The following is a 25,445-nucleotide window of genomic DNA, read 5'->3' as shown; positions in this document are numbered from 1 at the left end:
TCCATGACTTCAGGACACAAGGATCCTAAAGAATATGGAACTGTCATGTTTCCAACAGTCAACTGAAGGTGGTTGCCTCCGTCTCCCAGGCCACGTCTACACGTGCATGCTACTTCGAAGTAGCGGCGCCAACTTCGAAATAGCGCCCGTCACGGCTACACGTGTTGGGCGCTATTTCGAAGTTGAAATCGACGTTAGGTGGCGAGACGTCGAAGTCGCTAACCCCATGAGGGGATGGGAATAGCGCCCTACTTTGAAGTTGAACGTCGAAGTAGGGCACGTGTAGACGATCTGCGTCCCGCAACATCGAAATAGTGGGGTCCGCCATGGTGGCCATCAGCTGAGGGGTTGAGAGACACTCTCTCTCCAGCCCCTGTGGGGCTCTATGCTCATCGTGTGCAGCAGCCCTTAGCCCAGGGCTTCTGGTTGCTGCTGCGGCAGCTGGGGATCCATGCTGCATGCACAGGGTCTGCAACCAGTTGTCGGCTCTGTGGATCTTGTGTTGTTTAGTGCAACTGTGTCTGGGAGGGGCCCTTTAAGGGAGCGGCTTGCTGTTGAGTCCGCCCTGTGACCCTGTCTGCAGCTGTTCCTGGCACCCTTATTTCAATGTGTGCTACTTTGGCGTGTAGACGTTCCCTCGCAGTGCCTATTTTGATGTGGTGCTGCCCAACGTCGAAGTTGAACATCGACGTTGCCAGCCCTGGAGGACGTGTAGACGTTATTCATCGAAATAGACTATTTCGATGTAGCGTGCACGTGTAGACATAGCCCCAGTGAGAAACAAATGGCCTCAGCTCTTACCTCCCTGTGCTGCTGTCTCCTTTGTAGCAGTATTGCAAGGTATTACTGTCACGAAATAGCATTATACAGCCTACAGCCTTGCACTGAAACAAGTCAGTGGGAAGTACAGTGCAATGGACTGCCTCCAATGCCAAGAATGTATTGTTGCTACTTGCAATTTCTTGCCCATGAAGAAATCAGTGTAATGTCTATGACAGTAGAAAGCATCCTCTGCAGGATATTTTAGGTGGCCAGTAACTTCTCAAAGGTTTCCTGTGTATACATACATCTATGTCCTTGTAATGTGTCTTGTGTTACTATGTCTTTTTCCATAGGGTTGTTTGGGATAGAAGAATCCATTGGAACAATAATTGGGGTTGTGGCAGCTGGAATAGGAGGCTTGGTGGTTCTAACTATAGTTTTAACCCCTCAGTTGAGAAAGTGCATCCTGTGCCTGAAGCAAGCACCTCACCAAGGTATGGAGGAGACAATGAATTCTCACATCCGTTATATAGGTATGAGCGTCCCCTACACTCAGATAACATGTTCGGTGTGCCCAAAGTTCCTTTATAACCCCAGCTGATGTGGTCACTTAGCTAACACAAACTAGGCATGGACTCTGACCATGGAAGGAACAGGACAACTGGACAGTCCTGACAAAATGCAATGACAAAGACAGGTGTAAGTCTGTGTATGTTTTTCAGGTAACTTTTCCCTGTCCTGGATGTAGCAGCATGAGTGGCCATAGCACATCAGTTACCTACAAAACATTGGAAGGGTTGTCTTGCCCACAACTACCCACATAAAGGTACATGTTGAACAGACACAGACCATTGAGAAATACTGCATTTGAATTCTTCCCCTTCTGCTCAAACCACCCTTCGGATTCTCTCCATTTAAGACCTTAGATGGACTTTCTCACAGTGGCTGAACAAGACCATGGAGGTATTGAGGGCCACGTTTTTAAAATTGCTCCCTTCCATTTAGACAACCAAAGTAGTGGCCAATTTTTTTTACGCTGCCCATACAAGTAATAACGGGAGCTGAGCATCTTTGAAAATCTTATTTTGATGGCTAAATGGGAGGTGAGCTCTTTCAAAAATCTGGCCCAAGTGTTAATTGTCGGTGCTTCAAAAATCTGGGATGCACGCGCCTCCCCCGCCATCCACCCTGCTGTTTCCCTCTAAAGCAGTGCTGTCACCTGATGGCCAGTCCCAGGAAGTGCTTGTAGTCAGGCCACTGCTCTGTTCCATTCTACCCCATTGAGTACTAATTACCACTTGACTACTTCAGTCCTTTGTCTCCTTCTAGGAATGTCTTCCCAACTGGTAACCCCTTTACTTTGCTTTCCAAAGCACATGAAAGGCCAGGTTTCACTAATGCATTTTCTTTGAGGACACCTATGAAGATTTAGTGCCCTGATACTCAGACTGAGGCACATGAGCTGAAGTGGTTCTTTAATGTGTCTCCTTAGGCTCTTTGCAGCACGTGATATCACAATGCTGTGTGATTTAATTAATAGCCAATCTAAGTTATTAACTGACCGGGATGCTTTTACTGTGTTATTAAGCAACTGCAGTTGACAAAATAAGAATATGGGGGCCAGTGGTTTTGCTATGAGAATCATATAAAAATAATACATGAAACGATAAAGTCACACTGCTGTAGCTGTTGGGCATTGTAAGTGTCGATTGCTAATTTGGCTCCTGAACCTCTGAGGTATAACTGGTTTCCTGGTTGTAGGCCATTTGGTTGGGTTGTATTAGAGCTGCATCACTTACTGGTTCTCTCTCTTCCTTCCCGCGCAGCATAGCTTGAACTGCTTCGTCACAGAAGATACCAGGAAACTAAACAGCTTCTTGCATGTGTGTCATGTCACATTCTGTGAAGCAACTGCGGTTGTAGTTTGTGCCATCCATGCGTGCTGTCTATAGCTATAATAAAAATATTTGCCTCAGTACATATTTGTGCTTTCACTACACGCTGACTCTTTACAGTTGTAGTTACATATGCAGCAGTTAACTTCCTTATATTGCATAAACCAGGCGTTCTCAACTTCCTGAGCCCCCTCAGCCCCATATGCCATAAAAACTCCATGGTTCACCTGTGCCACAACAATTGTTTTTCTGCATATAAAAGCCAGAGCTGGCATCAGGAAGTAGCAAGCAGGGCACTTGCCCACAGCCCGATGCCTCAGGTATGCTCATGAAGCTACATTGATTCAGGCTTCAGCATCAGCCCCGAATGGGAAGGTTCAGAGCCACATGCTTTAGTCCCATGCAGTGGGGCTTTGGCTTTCTGCCCTGGTTTCCAGAAATCTAATGCTGCCCTGCTTGGCAGAGCCCCCTAACATTTGCCCACGGGCCCCACAAGCCCCTGTCTGAGAATCACTGGCATAGACAAACACAGCCTTTTATAAGAGATTAACTTTATTATTAGATAGGTTAACTTGAGTACCTATCTGAGAAAAACACAAGTATTTATTGTGCCTCATGCTGGCTCTTTCTCTGGCATTGTTTCTTGGTTTATAAAGTAGCATTGCCAGCAACAAAATTCTTGCACAAAACCTGGTACTTGCTTCAACACAGACTGACGGATGAGTGAAATACTCAGTCTCACTAACTGGTATCCTGTGCCAGTGTTTCTCAACCTTTTTTTTATAAAGTACCCCTTTTTCAAAAATAAAAAACACTATAAATACCTCCAGACTTCTCTCGCATACCCCTAAGGGTATGCCTACCCTAGCTTGAGAAACAAAACATGGTCCTGGCTTACATTTCAGTGTCAATCACAGGAAGCAGTAGAAACAAATCATTGTCTGGATGAACTTTTAGACTGTACTGACTTTACTAGTATTTTTATGTAGTGTTGTAAAACTAGGCAAATACCTAGATCAGTTCATGTACCTCCTAGAAGATGTCCATCAGTGTACCTCCGAGGGTACAGGCATCCATGGCTGAGAAGCACTGTCCTACACAACTATTTGTCCTGAATGCATGCTTTCCAGGGAGGATGGAAAGTCAGTGTTCTGACCTATGTGTACCATTGTATAATTTGCCTTGTTCTGTTAACTTGTTGTCATGGTTGTGACAGGTTGAATCGTTGAAGTCCCCCTTAGGGTTGTCTGCCAGTGTGATGATCATGACACTGACACTTGCCTTCCTGTTTCTGGGGCTCCTCATCACCCTGTACTGCTGGACCAGATCCTCCCAGACAAGGGGCAGAGTTGGGGTTACTGCCCAGAGCAACACAGCAATACAGACACTGAATCAGCTCAGCTCTAAGGGCTCAGCACCCAGGAAACCAATCTCCCAAAAGGGATCAAAATCCCAAACATTCTGTCTTACCCTGTATAAAAGTTTCACATAGGGAAAGCTCATAAGGTTGCATCAGCCCTCTTTATAAGAGACAGGCACAGTGGTTGCTTCCCCAACGGAAAAATGTATTGACACTGGGCTTGATAATAAACAAAAAGTGCTTTTATTAAGTATAAAAAGCAGGATTTGAGTGGTTGCAAGTGAAAACAGTCAGATCAATGTAAGTTAGTAAATTAAAATGAACAAAAAATACTCAGAAAACAAATCGTCATTTTTGTTTGTAAAGTGCTACATGACTGCTCATTTGTTTTACTAGAATACAGACTAACACTGCTACCTCTAACACTGCTTAGCTAGTTCTAATCCACTAAGAAACTTGTTTCATGAAAATTCTTACCCTAAACAGCTGTTCTTTTCTCAGATACAAAGCTTCAGAGTTGATGGCCTGGGTTTACAGCTTTCCAAAGTTCTTCTTGTCAAGTAACCTCATAGGATGGACCCGGAAGTTTCAAAAGCCAGCTGAAGAGAAACGCTGATTGCTTCCCAGTCCTTAAATATACTTTCCCCCAGGCCAGGAACCCTTTGTTCCATATGTCCCCTCCCCAAGGAAAAATACAGCATGGATTCTAGTATCAGCTGGCATGGTCGTATGTATTTCTAGGACCAACCTCAGTCTGGGCTTCTCTGACAAACATGACCATCCCCAAGTCATTGGTTTGAGTACAGAGTCTTTAAGTACCAGGGCACCAGTAATGGCCTGCATTAGCACTTCATATTTCTAATCTCACATACAAGAATGATACATGTATAAAAATAGGATGCACACATTAATCAGATTATAACATTAAAATTGATGAGTTACATGAGGTATTTTGCCTGAAGCATCTGTGAGTTATGCACATTTATATTCATAAGCCAATTTTCATAAAGCTTGGGGGTGTATGTGTGTGTGCGTGACAATGATGAAATCTTAAAATGAAGGAATATGAGATAGAGGAAGAGCTGCTTTACCACTACTGTGGCCAAACGAATTGAAGGACTCTTGAGGCTGATTTTTCACACCCAAACGACTTATTAGGCACAAAGAGGTTTCATGCCTCAAACAAAATAAAACAATTAATTAAAGGCAACATTAACTGTCTTACAGTGATCCAGAAAAATTCCAAAGAGAGCTTGAATCTTCAAGGATGCCTGGGAGTAATTGAACCAAAGGCTTTCAAGAGCTTCAAGAGATCTCTCATATTAAGGGCTGTCCTTAGAAGTCTAGTGAGCTCTCTGGAGCATTCTGTAGGGGATTTTCTAAACCACTGAACTTCACTGACTTCACTCTCATTGTCAATGGGCAGAGTGCAGTCCACAATAAAAGCACATTTGAAGACCTCACTTACAAATATATGCACCCTGATGCTCCTAGAAGTCTCTCATGGAAAAAGCTCACACTATCATCTAAGGCACAAATGCCAAGGCTTTCACTTCTGGGCAGGCTCCAGATACACAGGCAGGTCTCTCTTAGGGTACTAAGACTATCCACTCTGCCAAAACCTTCATGACTAGCCACCCACACATTGCAGTTCTGCCCAGCCTCACATGGGCTGATGCAACTGAGTTAACATTATGTCCATTCTCTAGTGTTAAAACTCAGAATGTGTGGTATAGGGAACCAAAAAATAAAGGCCACAACTAAGAGCAGAATGAAAAAAATTGCATGACATTGAATTGGTTTCTTGCACATGAATAATGCTAAGTACAATTGTAGTGGCACCACTTCTGAAGACAATCATACACAGCAGCAAAAGTGGAATAAGCCATAAACCATGACTGGTACAGGACAGGTGAAGGTCAGGGCCTAAAATGTGGAGCAGAGAACCTATGCACTCTGGTGAGTCTGGGATGTGATGAATCATAAGTAGCTACCGCCCCAACAACACAAAAAGGCAAACATGCTCTCTCTTCACCTCTGATGTTCTTCCCAGATGTGTTCCCAGCTGTGTGAAGATGACAAAAAGAAAAGACTTCTGGCCTGTACTTTCAGAGAGACAAAAATCTGACAAATGTTCAGTTCTTGTCCAGACCAGGGTTCTTGGAATAAGTCCAGATTCCTTTTCAAAGAGAAATAACCACCACACCCTTTCTCCTATCTGCTCATCTCCAGGAAGGCCTTGGACTTAGAGTATGGCCTCTGAGTCTCTGAAGAACAGTGTAGCCATCAGTGGGACTTAATTAAAGACAATCTAACAGAGCCCTCCCATGCTTTCCAAAATGTATGGGGGCTCAATGTAAGGCAACCTGAAATGACCATGTGCCGGGGCTGCTGCCAACACTTTTGCTTTCTATCTATTACTGCAGACTACAGTGTTCTTGTGGTGTGCTACTCGATGCCTCTGGCCCTCTTCAATTAACGAGCTGGGGGAAGGAGCAGGTTCTGATCCTTAATGCCAAAGACCAAGGAGGTGCCTAATCAATCCTCTTCTCCTCCCCGCTACCCCGCTGGCAGAAATTATCTAACACAATTATCAGCCTTGATCAAAGATGATCAATTTTATTACATTCACTTAAAAAATAGAAACATGTCCCCAGGAGATTAGTTTTACACACCAATAGCTAAGTCAAATGACACATGGGATTAGTCTGCCCACACAAGAAGTCTGGCCAGAGGACATAGTGTGGGTTATAAGGGGCTGTGCCCCAGCACTTGGCTGCTTCTTGGTCGCACTGGCACACCATTTTTTGGCATCTATCTGACAGTGCATCTGAAAAAGAAAATGACAGTAGAAGGTAAACAGTTCAAGTCAGACCAAGCACATGAGGCAATGATAGCTGTGTGACACCCACTGAATACATATTAATCACATTTTCCACAGTGGTCATGAGGGTTGGACACCTCAGTTTTCACTCACATTCAGTGGCCCTTTTTGAAAATGTGCACCTAAATCTTTTCTTAACCGGTCTTCCACTTTGTAATTATTATAGGCATTTGTAATTTTTGTATATTTCTTCTGCGACTTCAAAAAACCTGCAACTATTACACATTGCTTCTCTTTAGAAAGGTGTCTCAGTTCACAAGGAAGAAGGTGTTTTTCTCAGTTCTTGGCTCTGGAAATTCAACATGCATTTGAGAGTTGTACTGAGCTCTTTCCTTCTCACACACCATAAATGGTCATAAATTAGACTTTCTGGGGCCCCTGAATAGCCCCTTTATTGTTAATAGCTTTGCATGGGCATAACTGATTGCAGTTTGGTAAGCAATTCCACTGATGGTGCTCAAGGAGGCGTGGAACTCTGCTTTCTTTTCCAGAGCTCTGCTGGCTTTGCAGGGAACAGAATAAAACTCAGTCACAACTTAGGCCTACAGTGACAAAGATACATAGGTGCTGTGACACCCAGCATCACACCACCTAACTTTTAGGCACCTATAAAATCACAAGAACATGCTGAAATTTCCAAAGCCTGAGTTAGGACCTCAGGCTCCCAGTACAATGAATGGAGATAAATAGGTGCCTTAGAGACTGAGATACACAAAGTCAGCATGCTAGGGAAGGAGCTGTCTGAGGCCAGGTCTACACTAGACACTAAAGTCAATTGTAGACACAAAATTCTAGCTATGGCAATTGTGTAGCTAGACTTGACTTATCTACAATTGATGTACCTGGCCATCCTCACAGAAGGAGGTCAAGGGGAGAAACTCTCCTGTCATCTTCCCTTACTCCTCGTGATATTGAAGAGTACAGGGGTTGACTGCTGACCCCAGATGGGTTGATTTCACTCCTCCCTACTAGATGCATGAGATAGAACCCTAGAAGATTGACCCTGACTAGGTTGATCTTCCAAGTAGTGAAGACATACCCTAAGCCCCTCTTGTGCAGATAGCATCTGTTTCGGCTAGCAACTCCCAGCTGTGAAGTTCCTCTCTGGAGGTGGGCACATGACATTTTTTGAAAGAAACAGGGAGCATAACTTTTAGCCCAGTGGTTAGGCCACTCACCTGGGATGCGAGAGCCTTGTAATTCAGGTCCCCTCTTCACCTGATAAGGAGAAGGGCTTTGGACAGGGATTGGCTCCCTCTCACATGAATGCTCTAACTACTACACCATTCCGTTGGGGGTGGGTGTTTCCTCACTCTCTGCTGTTGATGCTTTTCCACTGTAGATGAGTACTTAGAGTAGGAGGACAAGCTTCTGAGTCTCCCACACCCAGTGTGAGTTCCAAGACTGACAGGCAACAGATTCATTCTCATGTTTGGGCTCCCTCACTTTCTGTCTCAAATGACTCAGCTATCCAGAGAGCCACACCTTCAACTGGAGTGACTGAAGGAGCCCTAGCTCAGAATTTTCTATTTTTGCCTTGTCCTCCACCTCAAGAGTTCTAGTCCCTGTAGCAGACGACAGAGCAAAGCACATTCTAAAGCACGTTTGAACAAAAGAAAATGGTGTCTCCATATTTTCAGTCAGCCAACAACACCGCACGGTAGCAGCAAGAAGGAAAAAAGTAAAACCCACAGTAAAAGGAGTTTCCATTTCTTTCCTCTGTAAATATTTGTATTTATGACTCAGCTGCTGACAAGAAGAGAGGTATTTACCCATACAACCCAAGTATGGCACAATGCAAACTGCTCCACTTTTAATTTCCCTTTCCATTGTTCAAATATACCTCTCCAGAATTTCCTGGCATGAAACTATTCCTCCCTTTTATTTGTATTGAGTCACTCATAACAATTCCCTGTACAGATAAGCACTGCTGTGCTCTAGTTTAGGGCAGTTGATTCGCCACATTGAGAAGGCTTGCAACGTTTTCCTCAGAAATTTCCATCGGGGGTTATGAGAGGAACAGCAGCTGCTTGCTGCTGCATTAGAGAATGGCTAGTAGAGGCTGTCATGGTCCTTGCTGTGGCTTACCATAAAGTTAGCTCAGTTCTACTGAACTCATGTTTGTTCATGTCACCGTAGCAACCAGGAATCAGTGTATCCTCACACAACATTCAGATACATGTTTAGTGCACTTACTGCTGTGTCTCACAGCCACACTATGGCTGTTCTTTGACTGTACAAAATAGTGGTCTAGTACAAAATAGCTGCGTTTTTCCATCAAGCTAGCTACTGCGAAGTAAACTCATAGCAGAGGCAAGCCATAGTTGTTATTACTTGAATGTATCCATGACCCCTGTCCCCCACGTTTGGGATTGAACTTGACCAGCCACACCAAGATAGTCTCGCCATAACTGATGACCTGGAGTGAAGGGATTAAAAGAGTTTGGAAGAACTGAGGTCAGGGAGCGAGAACCATGGTTTTAGAACATATCGTTAATGCTCCAGCTCCATTTGCAGTGCTCAAGCAAAAAAAAAAAAACAAAAAAAAATTTGCCTGAACAACTCAGTGTTGAACATAGAGAATAGAATAAATTATCTAAAACACAAAAGGCAAGTGGAGTTATTTCCTTACCACACACCACGGTATTGCGTTCACAAGTCCATTCATATCTCAGGGTCTTGGGGCTGCAGCCTTCCCGCTCTGCCTTGTCATAACAGCAGTCATGCTTGTGACAACACCTTTCAACAACAAAGAGATTGAGTTTTATTTGTTACTGCCTGTGGGCTTCTCTCCGGGTATTTTGTAGTACGCACTGGGAACTATGTAGCTAAACAGAACTATTTGTCCCTGTCTTTACATGGGATTTCCCTAGTCTGGAGGGGAAATTCTCTAGTGTTTAAACACGTGTCATAACAATGAAAACCAACAATGCTTTAGAGTTTATTATGAATATTTGCAGATGCCAAGTCTGAGAATCAAACAGAAGGGGACACCAGGTTGTGCACCTGTATCTCACAAGCCGTGTCTACACGTGCACGCTACTTCGAAGTAGCGGCACTCACTTCGAAATAGTGCCCGTCATGGCTACACGTGTTGGGCGCTATTTCGAAGTTGAAATCGACGTTAGGCGGCGAGACGTCAAAGCCGCTAACCCCCTGAGGGGATGGGAATAGCGCCCTACTTCGAAGTTGAACATCGAAGTAGTGCACATGTAGCCAATCCGCGTCCCGCAACATTGAAATAGCGGGGTCCGCCATGGCGGCCATCAGCTGAGGGGTTGAGAGACGCTCTCTCTCCAGCCCCTGCGGGGCTCTATGGTCACCGTGTGCAGCAGCCCTTAGCCCAGGGCTTCTGGCTGCTGCTGCTGCAGCTGGGGATCCATGCTGCTTGCACAGGGTCTGCAACCAGTTGTCGGCTCTGTGGATCTTGTGCTGTTTAGTGCAAGTGTGTCTGGGAGGGGCCCTTTAAGGGAGCGGCTTGCTGTTGAGTCCGCCCTGTAACCCTGTCTGCAGCTGTGCCTGGCACCCTTATTTCGATGTGTGCTACTTTGGCGTGTAGACGTTCCCTTGCAGCGCCTATTTCGATGTGGTGCTGCGGAACGTCAATGTTGAACGTCGACGTTGCCAGCCCTGGAGGACTTGTAGACGTTATTCATCGAAATAGCCTATTTTGATGTCGCTACATCGAAATAAGCTACTTCGATGTAGGCTTCACGTGTAGACGTAGCCACAGTTACTTAAAGGTGCTTATGAACTTGTCTCACTGACACATCCTCCTATGACTGTTTAGCCCAGGCAAAGATTTAGGGAGGACATGAGCCTGATTTGTTTTTGCTCAAGGAGAGCAGATACCACCATGGAGAACATCTGCACTGTATGAGCTGTTGGAATGGCACCGTAGAGCAGGATGAATGGATATTCCAGCCAGTGCAGAACTCGTACAATGGCTCATCCAGATTCCCTTGCACTCCTGGTTTAGAGGGCGTGCCTGAGCAGGAAGTAGCCAAAGATTAGATTATGTCCCAAGTATTATCAGCCCAAGAGCTGCTCTAACTCAGGAACTGAAGAACCAAGGGGCACCAAATGAAATGAATCGGCAGCAGGTTTAAAAGCAACAAAACAAATATTTCTTCACACAGCAGGCAGTCAAACTGTGGAACTCCTTGCCAGAGAATGTTGTGAAGGCTGACCCAATAACAGGGTTCAAAAGATAGCTAGATAAATTCATGGAGGGTAGGTCCATCCATGGCTATTAGCCAGGATGAGCAAGGGTGGTGTTCCTCTCCTCTGTTTGCCAGAAGCTGGGAATGGGTTGCAGGTGGTAGATCACTTGATAATTGCCTGTTCTGTTCTCTCCTTCAGGGGCACCTGGCATTGGTCACTTGCAGAAGACAGAATACTGAGCTAGACAGACCTTTGGTCGGATCCAGTGTGGCTGTTATATTCTTAACTTACTCCAATGGCCAAACAGAGCATCAGCCAGGGCCAGAATACTACAAGGTGAAATATGACCTCTTCCATGAGTGGAAGAGGCACGTTAATGCACCAAAAGCGATATCAAAACCTGGCACATCCTTACAAACACGCAGCAAATATACAGCATGTCAGAATAAATTATGCAAGGTTACTCAGAGCTAGCCTTTGCTAATAAGGAAAATTACCTTCCCACCTCTCCGAAAAGGGGAATGTATTACCTCATCTTGTTTTGTCAAATACTTTGCAGAATGCATAACTAGATCAAGATTTTGAGAACTCAACTGTAAGTAGCTGCCAAGTGACAGTGTAGATCCCAATTTGCCTTTTCAAGGGTATCTAGCATTTTTCATTCTGCCATGTAATTACGTTTAGATCCAGATGTTTCAGAAGAGCAATTTCTTAAAAAATGTGTGCATTATGTGTTATTTATCTACTCAGTCAGGTAAGGGATCTGACAGAGGTTCAAGTCTCCTTTTTCCCTTCCCCCTCTAGAGTTATCTTCTTCCTTTGTAACCGAATGGGGAGTCATCCAGAGGACAGATTTCAGCTTCTAGAGGAGTCCATTAATGCTGGCTTTATCTCTGGGATGTTGTTCCCCTCCCAACAAAATGGTAAAAAAAAATTAGAAGATATTGCCATGATGAATCTCTCTAGTTAAGAGTGCAACCACTTCTGACCCTCTTGTCCCATTCATTTCAAGTTTAATAGACATTTTCTACTTCCTCAAGCCTTTGTGACTTCATGGCTGGATTCCAGCAATGGAATACACTTGGGCTTGAAGCCTTCAGCATTCATAAAACTACAGCTAATACAGAATGCTCCAGTGCATTGATTCAGCAACTTGGGTTACAAACACATCAGATCTATCCTCCACTCTGTACAGAGCTGGAAATGGATGCCAGGAGAGGGATCGCTCAACGACTATCTGTTCTATTCACTCCCTCTGAAGCATCAGGCATTGGCCTCTGTCAGAAGACAGAATACTGAGGTAGACGGGCCTTTGGTCTGATCCAGTGTGGTCATTTTTATGTATGCTGGATTCTTGTAAAACATGGAATCAAGTTCAAACTCAAGTCTTATCTTCAAGGCCTTCAATAGCCTGTGCCCAAGGCCTCTAAAAGGTCATTTATAGCTCTGAGATGAAGACCATGATTTATAGCTTTGCTCCTCTGGCACAATGGAACTTGTGTAGTAAGAATAAAGTGTGTCTGTGTGAGAGACAAAACTTTCTCAGGGGCTAGTCTGAGACTGCAGAATGAACTCACCCAAGAACTAAGGGCCATCACAAACTTCACCACCTTCTGCCATAAGTGCAAGGTACATTTCTTTCACTCGGCCATCTGTAACATAAAGAGAGAGCAACATCTCTCTCTCTCTCTCTCTCTTTTGTTTATTTTTAAAGCAAATCAAAACACCGCCCCCCCCAGTGCACAACTTTCTGTCTAGCAAGAGGACACTGGAACAACAACATGTGGTAGATGTTAGTCACATTTTCCATCAGGCACTACTGGAAGGCATTCAGATGCTGCAGTGACCGGTGTGGCATAAGAACTTCTAAACTAGGCAGCATCGAATCTATCCTTTCTGCAGCTCATATGGCTTCTTTGATGGATTTCCGAATTGTTGTGATCCAGACTCAGAGCTATGGGAAGAGAAGCTCAACTTCTGCCCAGAATTACGAGTGAGATATAGTAAATATTCACAGAAATTATGCATGTCCTTATCTTACACCTAGATAGAAAAAAAAATCTCCGTTTGATTATTTGGTCCTTAAAACTAGTTCTGTATTTAACAAAGAAACAAACAGTCATATTTTGTATAGAAGAAACTCCTGTACAGTCAGGGCCAGGAGAAATGCTGACCCTGCAGGAGCTGGTTTGCATTGGGAGGCAGCTGAAATTCTGTTTCCAGACCTCAGTGGGCTGGCAGGGAGCCCACTCCCCCATTCCTGCTGTGGCAAGCAGGGAGGAAGGGAGAGCAGGAGCCTGTTGGTGCTGGGATGCAGTTTAAATTCCACTTCCCAGCTCCAGTGGGCTCGCAGGAAGGGAACTTGATCTCTGGACCCATCTCCTCCCCCACTCGTGAGTAATCGAACATTTCAGCGGTTACTCGATTACTCAACAGCCCATTTGATCCTTGTTTAGCTTGTTGCATGCCCTGTAATGTTACAAAGCTCTCTAGTAAGACCGTAGCCATAGTACATGTAAGAAAATATGATGTTTATGAGCAATTGATTCAGCAGAAAAAAGTAGGTGTGCCATGGAATGGTCTCTTCGAAGTGTGCCGTGTTTCTGAAAAGTTGGGAACCACTGTTGTAGCCTATCCCAGCCTAGAGGGAAGGACTGTGGAGTGGGTTAGAGAGCCAGCCCATTCTGCATCACCCTACAGTTGTGCCTCATATTGGGTGGGCCTGGGCCTGGCTCCCCACTCTGGTTTCTTGGCTTTCAACCCCTGCAGAACTCAAAAGTGCTCATTGTGTCCCATGATGCACCTGTCCCTGCACAGGTGGGGCCCTTCCTCTACAACATCCCATCCTGTGCCCTTCCTGGCCATGGTGCTGAGCTGAGCAGCCTGAAATGATGGCAAAGACCCCTCTAGCTCTAGGCACATATTACACCTATGTTCCCGAGTGCTTTTCAAACAGCTAGAGGACATTGATTTTGCTGATGATGTCACCCTCCTTTCACTCCAACATGAAAACATGAAAGAAAAGGTCACAACACTAGACAAACCTGCCTCTATGACTGGATTGAGCATTAACAAGGGAAAGGCCAAGACAATGAGGATCAACTAGTCCAACACCACAACCATCACATTGGGAGGGGAGAACATGGAAGACGTGGAGCAGTTTACCTACTTGGGGAGTATTATGGGCATCGATGGAGGAACAGACAAGGATATCAGTGCCAAGATAGGGAAAGCAACAGCTGCATTCAAGACTGTCCGGCCCTTATGGAGTTCACAAATAATACTTGTGAAGACAAAATTGTGGCTCTTCAACACAAATGCGAAGAGCGTGCTCTTGTATGGATGCAAGACCTGACATACTAAAAAGTCTTCAGATCACAGGCTATAGACACTCATAAAGAGATGCCTTAGGTACATCCGACATATTAAACGGCAAGACTTTGTGACCAATGAGGAGCTTTGGAACAGAGCAGGATAAGAACCAATTGACATTGAAATCATGAAAAGAAAGTGGGGATGGGTAGGCCACACTCTCAGAAAACCATCATCAAACATAGTCTGTCAAGGTCTCACATGGAACCCACAAGGAAAACACAAGAAGAGGAAGACCTGGGACAATGTGGAGAAGGTCTACTGAGACTGAAGGACAACAACTGGGGTACTCCTGGAACCACCTAGAAGTTTTGTCCCAAGACACAGTGAAGTGGAGGAGACTTGTAGGTGACCTATGCTCCATGCAGAGTATGAGGGTTAAGTAGTAGTCCTAGGTGATTAGAAGCAAAGCTAACACATCTGATTGTGATCCCACACAGGCATAACTCTGCAGTAACTTTAGTGAACTCAGTGGAGCTAGACTAGGGTAAATCTTGTGAAAGCAAGAACAGAATCAGGTCTACTGGGTCAGCCCTCATTTTTTTTTTTGTGACTATACTAAGGCTGTATTTAGCTCAGTATGGCTGCGTCTACACGTGCACGCTACTTCGAAGTAGGGGCGCCAACTTCGAAATAGCGGCCGTCACGGCTACACGTGTTGGGTGCTATTTCGAAGTTGAAATCGACGTTAGGCGGCGAGACGTCGAAGTTGCTAACCCCATGAGGGGGTGGGAATAGTGCCCTACTTCAAAGTTGAACGTCGAAGTAGGGCACGTGTAGATAATCCGCGTCCCGCAACATCAAAATAGTGGGGTCCGCCATGGCGGCCATCAGCTGAGGGGTTGAGAGACGCTCTCTCTCCAGCCCCTGCGGGGCTCTATGGTCATCGTGTGCAGCAGCCCTTAGCCCAGGGCTTCTGGCTGCTGCTGCTGCAGCTGGGGATCCATGCTGCATGCACAGGGTCTGCAACCAGTTGTCGGCTCTGTGGAGCTTGTGTTGTTTAGTGCAAGTGTGTCTGGGAGGGGCCCTTTAAGGGAGCGGCTTGCTGTTGAGTCCTCCCTGTGACCCTGTCTGCAGCTGTTCCTGGCACCCTTATTTCGATGTGTGCTACTTTGGCGTGTAGCCGTTCCCTCGCAGCGCCTATTTCGATGTGGTGCTGCCCAACATCGAAGTTGAACGTCGACGTTGCCAGCCCTGGAGGAGGTGTAGACGTTATTCATCGAAATAGACTATTTCAATGTCGCTACATCGAAATAAACTATTTCGATGTAGCGTGCACTTGTAGACGTAGCGTATGCTTGCTCCATCTGCACTCCCTGTTTAGTAAAGCAAGCAATTGCATCCCATAGGTTTGTCTGGCAGATAAGCACCTCATTGGGTGTGTCTACACTAGCTGGCTACTTCGAAGTAGCTGTCACAACGTTGAAACAGTACGTGTCACACCTACATGTGCCGTGAGCTATTTCAATGTTGAAATCGACGTTAGGCGGCAAGACATCGAAATCGCTATTCCTATCCGAAGATGGGAATAGCACCCTACTTCCACGTTCAACATCCAAGTAGGGCGTGTGTAGATGATCCACGTCCCTCTACATTGAAATACCGGGGTTCTCCATGGCGGCCATCAGCTGAGGGGTTGAGAGATGCTCTGTCCAGCCCCTGTGGGGCTCTATGGTCGCCACGTGCAGCAGCCCTTAGCCCAGGGCTTCTGGCTGCTGCTGCTGCAGCTGGGGGTCCATGCTGCATGCACGGGGTCTGCAACCAGTTGTTGGCTCTGTGGATCTCATGCTCTGCTAGCAAGTGTGTCTGAGAGGGGCCCTTTAAGGGAGCGGCTTGAGCTTTGCTGGCCCCTTATTTTGACGGGGAGTGCTTGTATGTGTGGATGCTCTGCTTTTCCTTCTGGGGCGGTTCCTTTCGACGTTCTGCGTCGCTACTTCAACACTGAACATCGACGGCACCACTGCTGGAGGATGTGTAGACGATACGCGTTGAAGTAGCCTATTTCGATGTTCTTACATCGAAATAGGCTACTTCGACGTAGTGTGCTAGTGTAGACGTAGCCATTGTGTTCTGAGCTTGCACTGATGCAATCAACAGTGATACCACAAGTTTGTTTGCTGCATTCAGAATGCTAGATATATAATTTAAAAGCAACAACCCAACTCTTAAAGGACATCAGAATGGGACATGTCACCTCTTACATTAGAAGCCCACCAGAGCATTCAGACTGGGGTCCCATTTTCCCTATGAATACTGCAGCACTTGCTAGGGACTAATGCCCAGGATGCAACACACAGAGGATTTATAGCAGTGATGATGAGTCACTGGTCAGTTACTCCCAACTTGCAGATCACCTTGCTCCTGGTTCTCTTTCTGAAAGTTCAGAGGCCAAGATCATAGGGAGGGAAGTGTTAGCAGCAGCTAGGAGATGGGTGGGAGATGCTGGCCATGTGGGCGGAGGTGAAGGTGGAGAGAGGTGATTCAGGAGCAGAGAGGTTGGAGGAGCATCCCTGTAGAGCCTGACCTGAGTGACAGGAGAGAAGAAGGCAGAGGATGAGAGGGAGCCAGAGGACAAAAGAAAAGGTGTAACAGTGAGGACCAGAGGAAAGGAAGGAGCTAGAACAGCAGCACAGAAGGACAGGCCAGAGCAGAGCACAGGAAAGGCAAGAGTGGGTTGAACTGGAGAAACCACAAGAGACAGCAAAGAAAAAAGAACAGAAATCCGCTAGTTGTGGGGAGTTGCTGCTCCTGAACTGGCTTTGTAAAATTGAAGTGCTGCATGACTGCAGGAGGGCTCCAACATTTTGGACCTGATTCTGCTTTTGGAGACAGCGATTTTACACTTATAGAACTCTATTGTCTTCCAGGGAGTAATGTCCTCCTGCTCTATTCCAGTGCAAAATGAGAAGAGACTCAGGCCCAGAGTTTCTTCCTTCACCTCAAGATGTCCCCAGAGTAGTACCTTGGAGAGAAGCAGATAAGTACTGCAAGCTTTTCCACAACAACTTCTTAGCTACTGTCAAGAAATGTCCTTCCTTTCCACCTGTTACTGTTTCATGATATCAAATGCAATCAGTGCTGTGGTCTGAGCTCTTGGCAAGAAGATGAAAGATGACAACAAATGTGGACTAGCTGGGAAACATGCTTACTCATAGGCTATGTCTACACTAGAAGCACCTGTCGACAGAAACTCTGTCAACAGATGGTATCTACACACAAAGGCTATGTCTATGCTTGCATTCCTCTTTCGAAACAGGCATGCAAATAAGGAAAACTGAAAATGTGAATGAGGTGCACATTTGCATATCTGGCACCTCATTTGCATATTCTTATTTTGAAATAGCTTTTTTTGAAAGATGAAAACCAGTGTAGACACTGCTCTTTTGAAAGTAAACCTCATCTTTGAAAGAATCCTTCTTCCCATAAAAAAAAGGGAAGAAGGATTCTTTCAAAGATGGGGTTTACTTTCGAAAGAGCAGTGTCTACACTGGTTTTCTTCTTCCCAAAGAAGCTATTTTGAAATACATATATGCAAATGAGGTGCCAGATATGCAAATGAAGCCTCATTTGCGTTTTCAATTTCCCTCATTTGCATATCTCTTTCAAAAGAGGAATGCAAGGGTAAACACAGCCAAAGACAGATCATCAGAGCAATCCACTCTGTTGACAGAGAGCAGCCAGACTGCCCTGCCCTCTGTCCACAGAATGGCTAACAGGAAGCTCTGCAAACAGGGCTGCCCAGTGAGCCAGAAGCCCTCTCTGTCAACAGAAGTATCTACACTGCACTTCTGTTGACAGAACTCTGTCTACAAGCATGTTATTCCTCAAATTTTCAAAGGATAACATTGTCAAGACAAATGCAGAGGTCTGTCGAGATTCTGTCAACAGTATGCTTTACATGTGCAGACACTCCCAGAGTTATGGCAACAGAAGCCCCCTTCTAGCAACAAAACGCCCTAGTGTAGACACAGCCATGAAGTATGCACTAAGAAATCTGCACTGAAGGCTATAAGCAGCTCTGACTGGCTAACTCCTGCCAAGGACAGTCAGATGTTAGTAGAGCAGTGCAGTGAGCGAATGTCACTGGCCTGCTTGCAGTTTTAGCGGAATAGTCACCACTGTCTGTTCTTTCCTTTTTCTTTAATGCTCTGAGAATGGAAAATGTCTCTCCTTGCGCCTGTGGAAGGCCAGCTGGCTCATTTCCATAGGCTTGGACCTTCAGAGGGGTTTAAACTCCCAACCTCCATTGCTTTCAATTAGTACTTCCCTCAGAGTCCTGTATGCTCACTGAGCTTAAACCATGATTACGTGAAGTGCTAGGAAGTTTGTAAACTATCCAGCAGAGTGCGACAGGGGGAGTCTTTTGACCTTTAGGGACATAGCCGTGTCTACACGTGCATGCTACTTCGAAGTAGCGGCACTAACTTCGAAATAGCGCCTGTCACGGCTACACGTGTTGGGCTCTATTTCGATGTTAACATCGACGTTAGGTGGTGATACGTCAAAGCCGCTAACCCCATGAGGGGATGGGAATAGTGCCCTGCTTTGAAGTTGAACATTGAAATAGGGCACGTGTAGACGATCCGCGTCCCGCAACATCGAAATAGCGGGGTCTGCCATGGCGGCCATCAGCTGAGGGGTTGAGAGACGCTCTCTCTCCAGCCCCTGTGGGGCTCTATGGTCACCGTGTGCAGCAGCCCTTAGCCCAGGGCTTCTGGCTGCTGCTGCTGCAGCTGGGGATCCATGCTGCATGCACAGGGTCTGCAACCAGTTGTCGGCTCTGTGGAGCTTGTGTTGTTTAGTGCAAGTGTGTCTGGGAGGGGCCCTTTAAGGGAGCGGCTTGCTGTTGAGTCCGCCCTGTGACCCTGTCTGCAGCTGTTCCCGGCACCCTTATTTCGATGTGTGCTACTTTGGCGTGTAGATGTTCCCTCGCAGCGCCTATTTCGATGTGGTGCTGCGCAACGTCGATGTTGAACGTCGACGTTGCCAGCCCTGGAGGACGTGTAGACGTTATTCGATGTCGCTACATCGAAATAAGCTACTTCGATGTAGGCTTCACGTGTAGACGTAGCTGAGATGAGCACTATTTGTTCATTTAACTGTAAGAACCAAGAGGACGGAAGGAGGTGGAAAATGAAATTACCAGAACCCCACGTCCAAGACATTATTTGACATCAACATTTCAAATGAATAACCTGAAAAGATGTCTTTTTGTAGAATAAAAAATGTCTACAGCTACTTTAATATTTAGCTAACTAGATGAAGATAACTTAAGGAAAAGGAAATCACATCTTTTGTAATAGCGTAAAAAGCAAAAAATTGAAATGTTTAAATGGTGACGCGTTTTAAACATTTATTACTCAAGCAAGTTGAATTTACCAGCATACTGGTGGTATTCGTTATACTTACTGTGGGAAATACTACCAGCACCGTGTTCATCTTCACTAACATGGCATGACTTGCTGATTTTTACAATAGTGTCATCAGCAAAAGGAACCCAGGAGATTCTTCCAACATATACGAGAAGGAAAATGTGTAGGGCCAGCTCCAATGGAGGCAATTTTCTTTATACCAGCTCAGGATCTGACCCAGAATTTCTGGCTGCCTACAAAATAATTTTCTGTAAGCAGGCAAAGCAACCAAGGGACATTAGTATTTGTAGTTAACGAGTTACAGTTACATTTTCAGAAATGGCTACTAGTTTTGGGTGCCTCCACTTGTTTGGTCCTTGGTTTGAGCCACCTAGGGTACAATTCAGACCCCAGTGAAGTCAATGTCACAATGTTCACTGATTTCCATGTGTCTGGGCTTTATAGAAAAGTTTCAAGGGCAAGTGAGACATTATTAAACGGGCTAGTATCACCTAATTTTTTTTCCTGAAGAAAGTAAACGATAAGTGTTTTGGCCACCCTGATTGGTCATAGATAAGCAGGTGGAACTGTATGACTAACCTGAAGGTGCAGAGAGGATTGCACTGTGGGTGAAAGTTTTCAACAGAAAAAGGAGCAGAGTTCACAGTCATGCAGGCAGATCAAAGCCTATCAGACAAACTAATTAAATACATGTCAGTTGCTGTGGGTTAAGAGTACTAAAATTATTGCATTGGAGAAGGATCATTGCCTCCTCCTTTGAAAATAAAGAGCTCAACATCTTCTCAGATACGGCAGCCAAAGACTATCAGCCCATCACAATGCTTTCTTCCATCAGCGTGATCAGCTGGTTTCATGTAAACTGAGATGTGGTGTAGGTAAGGCATTTGAGTCACTCCTGAACCAATATGGGCTTCTCCCATAGGAAAAGAAAAGCAGTGTTTTCACTACTGCCTGGAGCCTTTGCTGGGCAGCCACCCAGCTGATTACCAGAGTGCCCACAGCTGCCCACAGCTGGCAGCGTGTGTTTCTATTGATGGTACACATCTGCACATGCTTTGGGGCACATAAAATTTACTCTGCCCATGGATGGAAAAAATTAGCGGGAACACTGGTCACATGAATGTAACTGAGGGAAGAATTTAGTAGAAATACCAGCTCTATAGTTAGGCATATAAAAGGTGTTCGTCTTACCAGTCTACTTCATCTTTAGGCCAGCCTCTTCCTCCCAGACCACAGTAGCATCCGTAACCTAGATATGCCAAAGCATTGCGACCTGTGCTACAGGTTATGGCTCCTGCTAATTCAATGAGTCCTCTTGTATGCAAAGAATGGGTTTTCCCCAGCGTGCCTTTCCAAGCTGCAAAGAGAGGATGTTGTTTCACACAGGGTTTGAACAACAAGGGTACGCCCAGGACAATGATACTTTCTCAGTTAGTGCAACAGGCTGCTGTCCCCCTGGGGCATGCAAGGATACCACACTGATAAAGAGCAAGTTACCTATTACATTCTACACACTATTTGTTACTGTTCTGTACCTTGCATCTGCTAGTCTGAACAAACACCCTCATCCCTTATCCGTCACTTTTTAGGATTTTCACTGCTGATTTCTTTCAGGTTCCCACTGCAGATTTTAAGCCTTATTTTGCCTTTGGACCCAGCATTGGGATGGGGGCAGTACACAGATTCACTGCCACTTTCATTATTAGTCATTATTATTGTTGTATTACAGTAATATTTACAAGTCACACAGACTGTGATGTTACACCTTCACCAGCAAGGAAGCTGTATATCACTTAATACAGGCTGAACCTCTCTAATCCAGCACTCTCTTTTTTGGCAACATCCATAATCCATTACGATTTTAGTTAGCTGGATGACCATTTATCGTGAGTGTGGCTAAGTTTCCCTTCGTCCCATAAAGTTTGTTTCCCACCACCAGTCCTGGCTTTCAGACGTCCGTGCAGTTATTTAGCTTTAATTTACCTCTACATGTCTTCTAAGAGCCCAGTAAGCAGTGGAAGTGTTGGTAATGTGCTAGATAATACTGACCTCCTGTGGTCTGGGAAATTCTCTCATTCAGCACTGATCAGGTCCAGAGAGTGCCAGACTAGAGATGTTCAACCTATAGCCACGAAGTACATACAACAACATTCCATTGCCAATTTTGTAGATTTAGCAGATTTTCCATTGTTGAAGTTTTATCCTTCACCTTCCATTGTAAAACCTTCTTTTAGGGCCACCCCATTAATTTTGGCCTTTTAAAAATTCAGATTTATTCTGAAGCCAAAGGAGAATATGACTGCATAGTCCGAAGCAACTTCTTTTTCAGTTTCAGGCCTTTAAAACAATAACCTCATTTGAAATGCCTATTTCTATCTTGTATCACTCTGTCCTATTCAAAATTGCACCTCTCAGACTGAAGTGGAAGCTGAGAGGACTCGTCTCTGAAAATCAAGCCTCTGGTTTAGATGATTAAATATGGGTTTTGGCACCTAACACGATGATAATAGCAGCAGTCAGTAGTATCTTTACTTACTGTGATGCACCAATGCATCTATCCATTGGTCTGAAAGCATCATGAATAGTACATGCTAAAATATTATATTAACCGTTAGCTTTAATTCCTCCCTGTACTTTCCAACCAGCTCCTCTGTTCTTGAGTTTTCACCCCTCTCCCTCCATCCATTCCTAACCACTCAACCTACCCATAAAGTAAAGCTAGGGTGGCCATATGTCCCCGTCCCAAATACAGGACAGGGAGATATGGGGGGAGAATGATCTGGGGAGGAGGTGGCAGCCGCTGGCCCTCCCCGAACCCTGGGGAAGCAGCAGCCACCACCACTCCCCAGCAGCCCTGGCAGCAGCCCATGCTCCCCTCGCTTCCACAAGGCTCGGGGAAGTGACCTAGTGCTCTCCAGCCAACAGCTGTGCCTGTGCAGTGCTGGCAGAAGAGGTCAGTGCGGTAGGGCCCAAATGCAGGACAATTAGTCCCTTTTGAAAAATAAGTCGGGATGCCTTTTTGGCGCCCCAAATACGGGATCGTCTTGCCTAATACAGGACAGATCGTCGCGCTAGGTAAAGCCAAAATAAATGGATGGACTTTGCATGACTCAAGAGTAGGCTCACATTTGAGAACCAAGAACCCCGGATTGAAGTTATCTGACTATGGGTTGAATAAATCTCATCCGGCAGCCTTGGGACCTGGCTGGTGCCAAACCAGAGAATTTGCCAAACCACAGGATGTCAGTATTGGCTAGCAGCATAACCAACACTTGCACTGCTTACTGGGCTCTTAGAAAGCTATTTAGGGGTAAATTACAGCTAAATAACAGCACAGAACACTGGGACCCAGGACTGATGGCTGGAAACAAACTTCATGGGACTTTGGGAAACTTGGCCAAACCCACGATAAGTGGGCATGTGGCTAACTAAATCATGCCGGACAACAGATATTGCTTGTTCTCTGCTGTTTGAAAACACTAGACCACTCAAAGAGCTGTGCAAACATGAACTGATTCCCCTAAACCATCCATGTAAGGTTGGCACTAAGTGCTATTATTAAAATGGTCATGTTCCTTTTAAAACCTGCAGTTCTAATCCAGCTTCCCTGCGTGTATCATATGGCATAACTATTTTTAAGGGCTTGATCCAAAAGCCCATTGAAATCAATGGAAATCTTTCCCCATTCATGAAAAGCCAGAGGCTCATTTCTTCAGAGGAAAAAAAAAACCTGCCTCATAGAGTACCAGAATATTAAGCATTAAAATAATCAAGAACCCTCTGACACAGCAGTATAAACCTAAATAAGGAAAAGACAACATACATAATCTTTTCCAGCATTTTAGGTGACAGTAGCAGCCCTTCTCAGGAGGTATTCATTCCTTGCACTGATGTTAGAGTGTTTTACACAGACTTTATTGTATCTCATGCCATTCCCTCAGGGATTAAATACACATTCCTGAAAAAGCAACAGCTTCCCTTTTACAAAACACTACCCTGAGTATTCAGCATTTTTAATGGTAAAAGCAAACAGCTCTTTTATTTAAAACACAGAGAAACCCGTATTTCCCTGCTATGAGTGCTAAGGGCATGGACTAAGAGACAGATTCTGTTCTCAACTACCTGAGGGTGAATCCAGAGTATTTCCAATGGAAAGCAAAATTTCCTTGGATTTGCACAGACGTATTCTACATACAAATCATACTCAGCATTAGTGGGGGTGGGAGGGAGGCTGTTTTTTCCTCAGAAGTATGCTTTCACCCACAGAGAAACTTGCATGAGAAACTATGAACTATAATAACATCACAGAGTTAATCCCAGGGGACAAAAAGAACCAGTGAACTGATCCTAAATGAGCTGCTTTAGAATCTGAGCTCCCCTTGTGTTTAAAACAAAGAAGGGGCCAATGTAGTGTCTGCTGTTTCTGATTTGGGCTTTGGATTTTTTTTTAAACTGTTTAGATTTCAAGATGAAATTAGTGACCCTTTAAGGGTCTGAAATCAGCTCTGACTTGCTTGCCTTGCAAGTACCCCATAAGTTTAGTTGCATAGTTAGCAATTGGAATAGTAATTGAAATGACTTTTTTGTTACAGTGAGAAAAAATTGCTGTAAAATCCTTTGAAAAGTTGGAGAGGCTCCACTGCGATCTGAATTTAGCTAAATGCTGCTTCTGGACTACTTTCAATAGCTCATAACTGCTAACTGGGCTCTTTTGTCCCTCCTGTATACGATGTTAAGCTGAGTTAAGATGGATCTGATAACTTAAACTTTCCTGTTATTTCCAATGTTTAAACTGTCAACCTTTATTGTGCATTAGTACAGGATTTTGCATTTAATCAAATTGTATCACAGTATTGATCTCAAACCTTAGTATTATGTCAGTATTTAGGGTTCTATGCAATATAACTGCATTTTTATAAAAGAATTTGCTTTTTTTCTTGAATGTCAGCACAGTGGGAAACAATTTGCCCAAAAGTCACTGATATAAAGGAAAGGGAGTGAAAGTGGCATTTCAGAGAAGAAAGGTTAACACTCAAGGCCTTTCAGAATAAAGCTGAAAGGTATCTAGAATAGAAATGCTCCTACAGTTACAGTCCTACAGAACTACTATGGAAATACTCAGTCCAGGCACACATCTCAGAGGTCCTTTATGGTGACAATAAAAGAAAAAGGAATAATATTTTTTTCACTGCCTCAAATGATAATAATTTGATTTGGGCAAATAGTACTAAGCGAGGCTGATAGAGCACATAGGCTGCCAAAGTGACAGGGGAATCTGCCCTATATGCAGATATAGCTTCTCCCACAGGTTCAGCAATCACAGCAATATGAAATTCATACTCACCTGCCTGAATCACCAGCAGCACCAGCAGCCAGAGCCCCATTGGGAAGTAAGAAAGTTGTCAGCACCCTGTGTGCCTCTCCCTAACACTGTCTTGTTGCTCAGCCTGTGTGGCTGGGGTCTCCCTGCAGAGCTGATCTCAGCTGGTATACCAGGTGAACTGAGGCACCGGTGTGTATATCACTCTTCTTATGTTGCTGTTCCCATATCCGCTTCAAGGTTTTATACACACACACACACACACACACACACACACACACACAGAGGTAAGACACACTCCTCTGAAACCCCAAGT

The 25,445-nt window shown here is 44.9% G+C and overlaps 1 protein-coding gene across 1 annotated transcript; it reads right to left on the bottom strand.

The window, feature by feature from the left end:
* Positions 1–4,306: 4,306 nt before the first annotated feature.
* Positions 4,307–25,445, bottom strand: LOC142007038 (phospholipase A2-like). The gene is made up of 4 exons (XM_074983556.1): positions 25,154–25,445; positions 21,001–21,166; positions 9,534–9,640; positions 4,307–6,847 (listed from the first exon to the last, which is right to left on the bottom strand). The coding sequence occupies exons 1-4, from the start codon at positions 25,191–25,193 to the stop codon at positions 6,699–6,701; spliced, it is 462 nt and encodes a 153-aa protein (XP_074839657.1). The 5' UTR covers positions 25,194–25,445; the 3' UTR covers positions 4,307–6,698.

Source organism: Carettochelys insculpta, chromosome 1 (genome assembly GCF_033958435.1).
Source record: "Carettochelys insculpta isolate YL-2023 chromosome 1, ASM3395843v1, whole genome shotgun sequence".
Taxonomy (NCBI): Eukaryota; Metazoa; Chordata; order Testudines; family Carettochelyidae; genus Carettochelys; species Carettochelys insculpta.
This window is presented reverse-complemented; position numbering and strand designations above follow the sequence as displayed.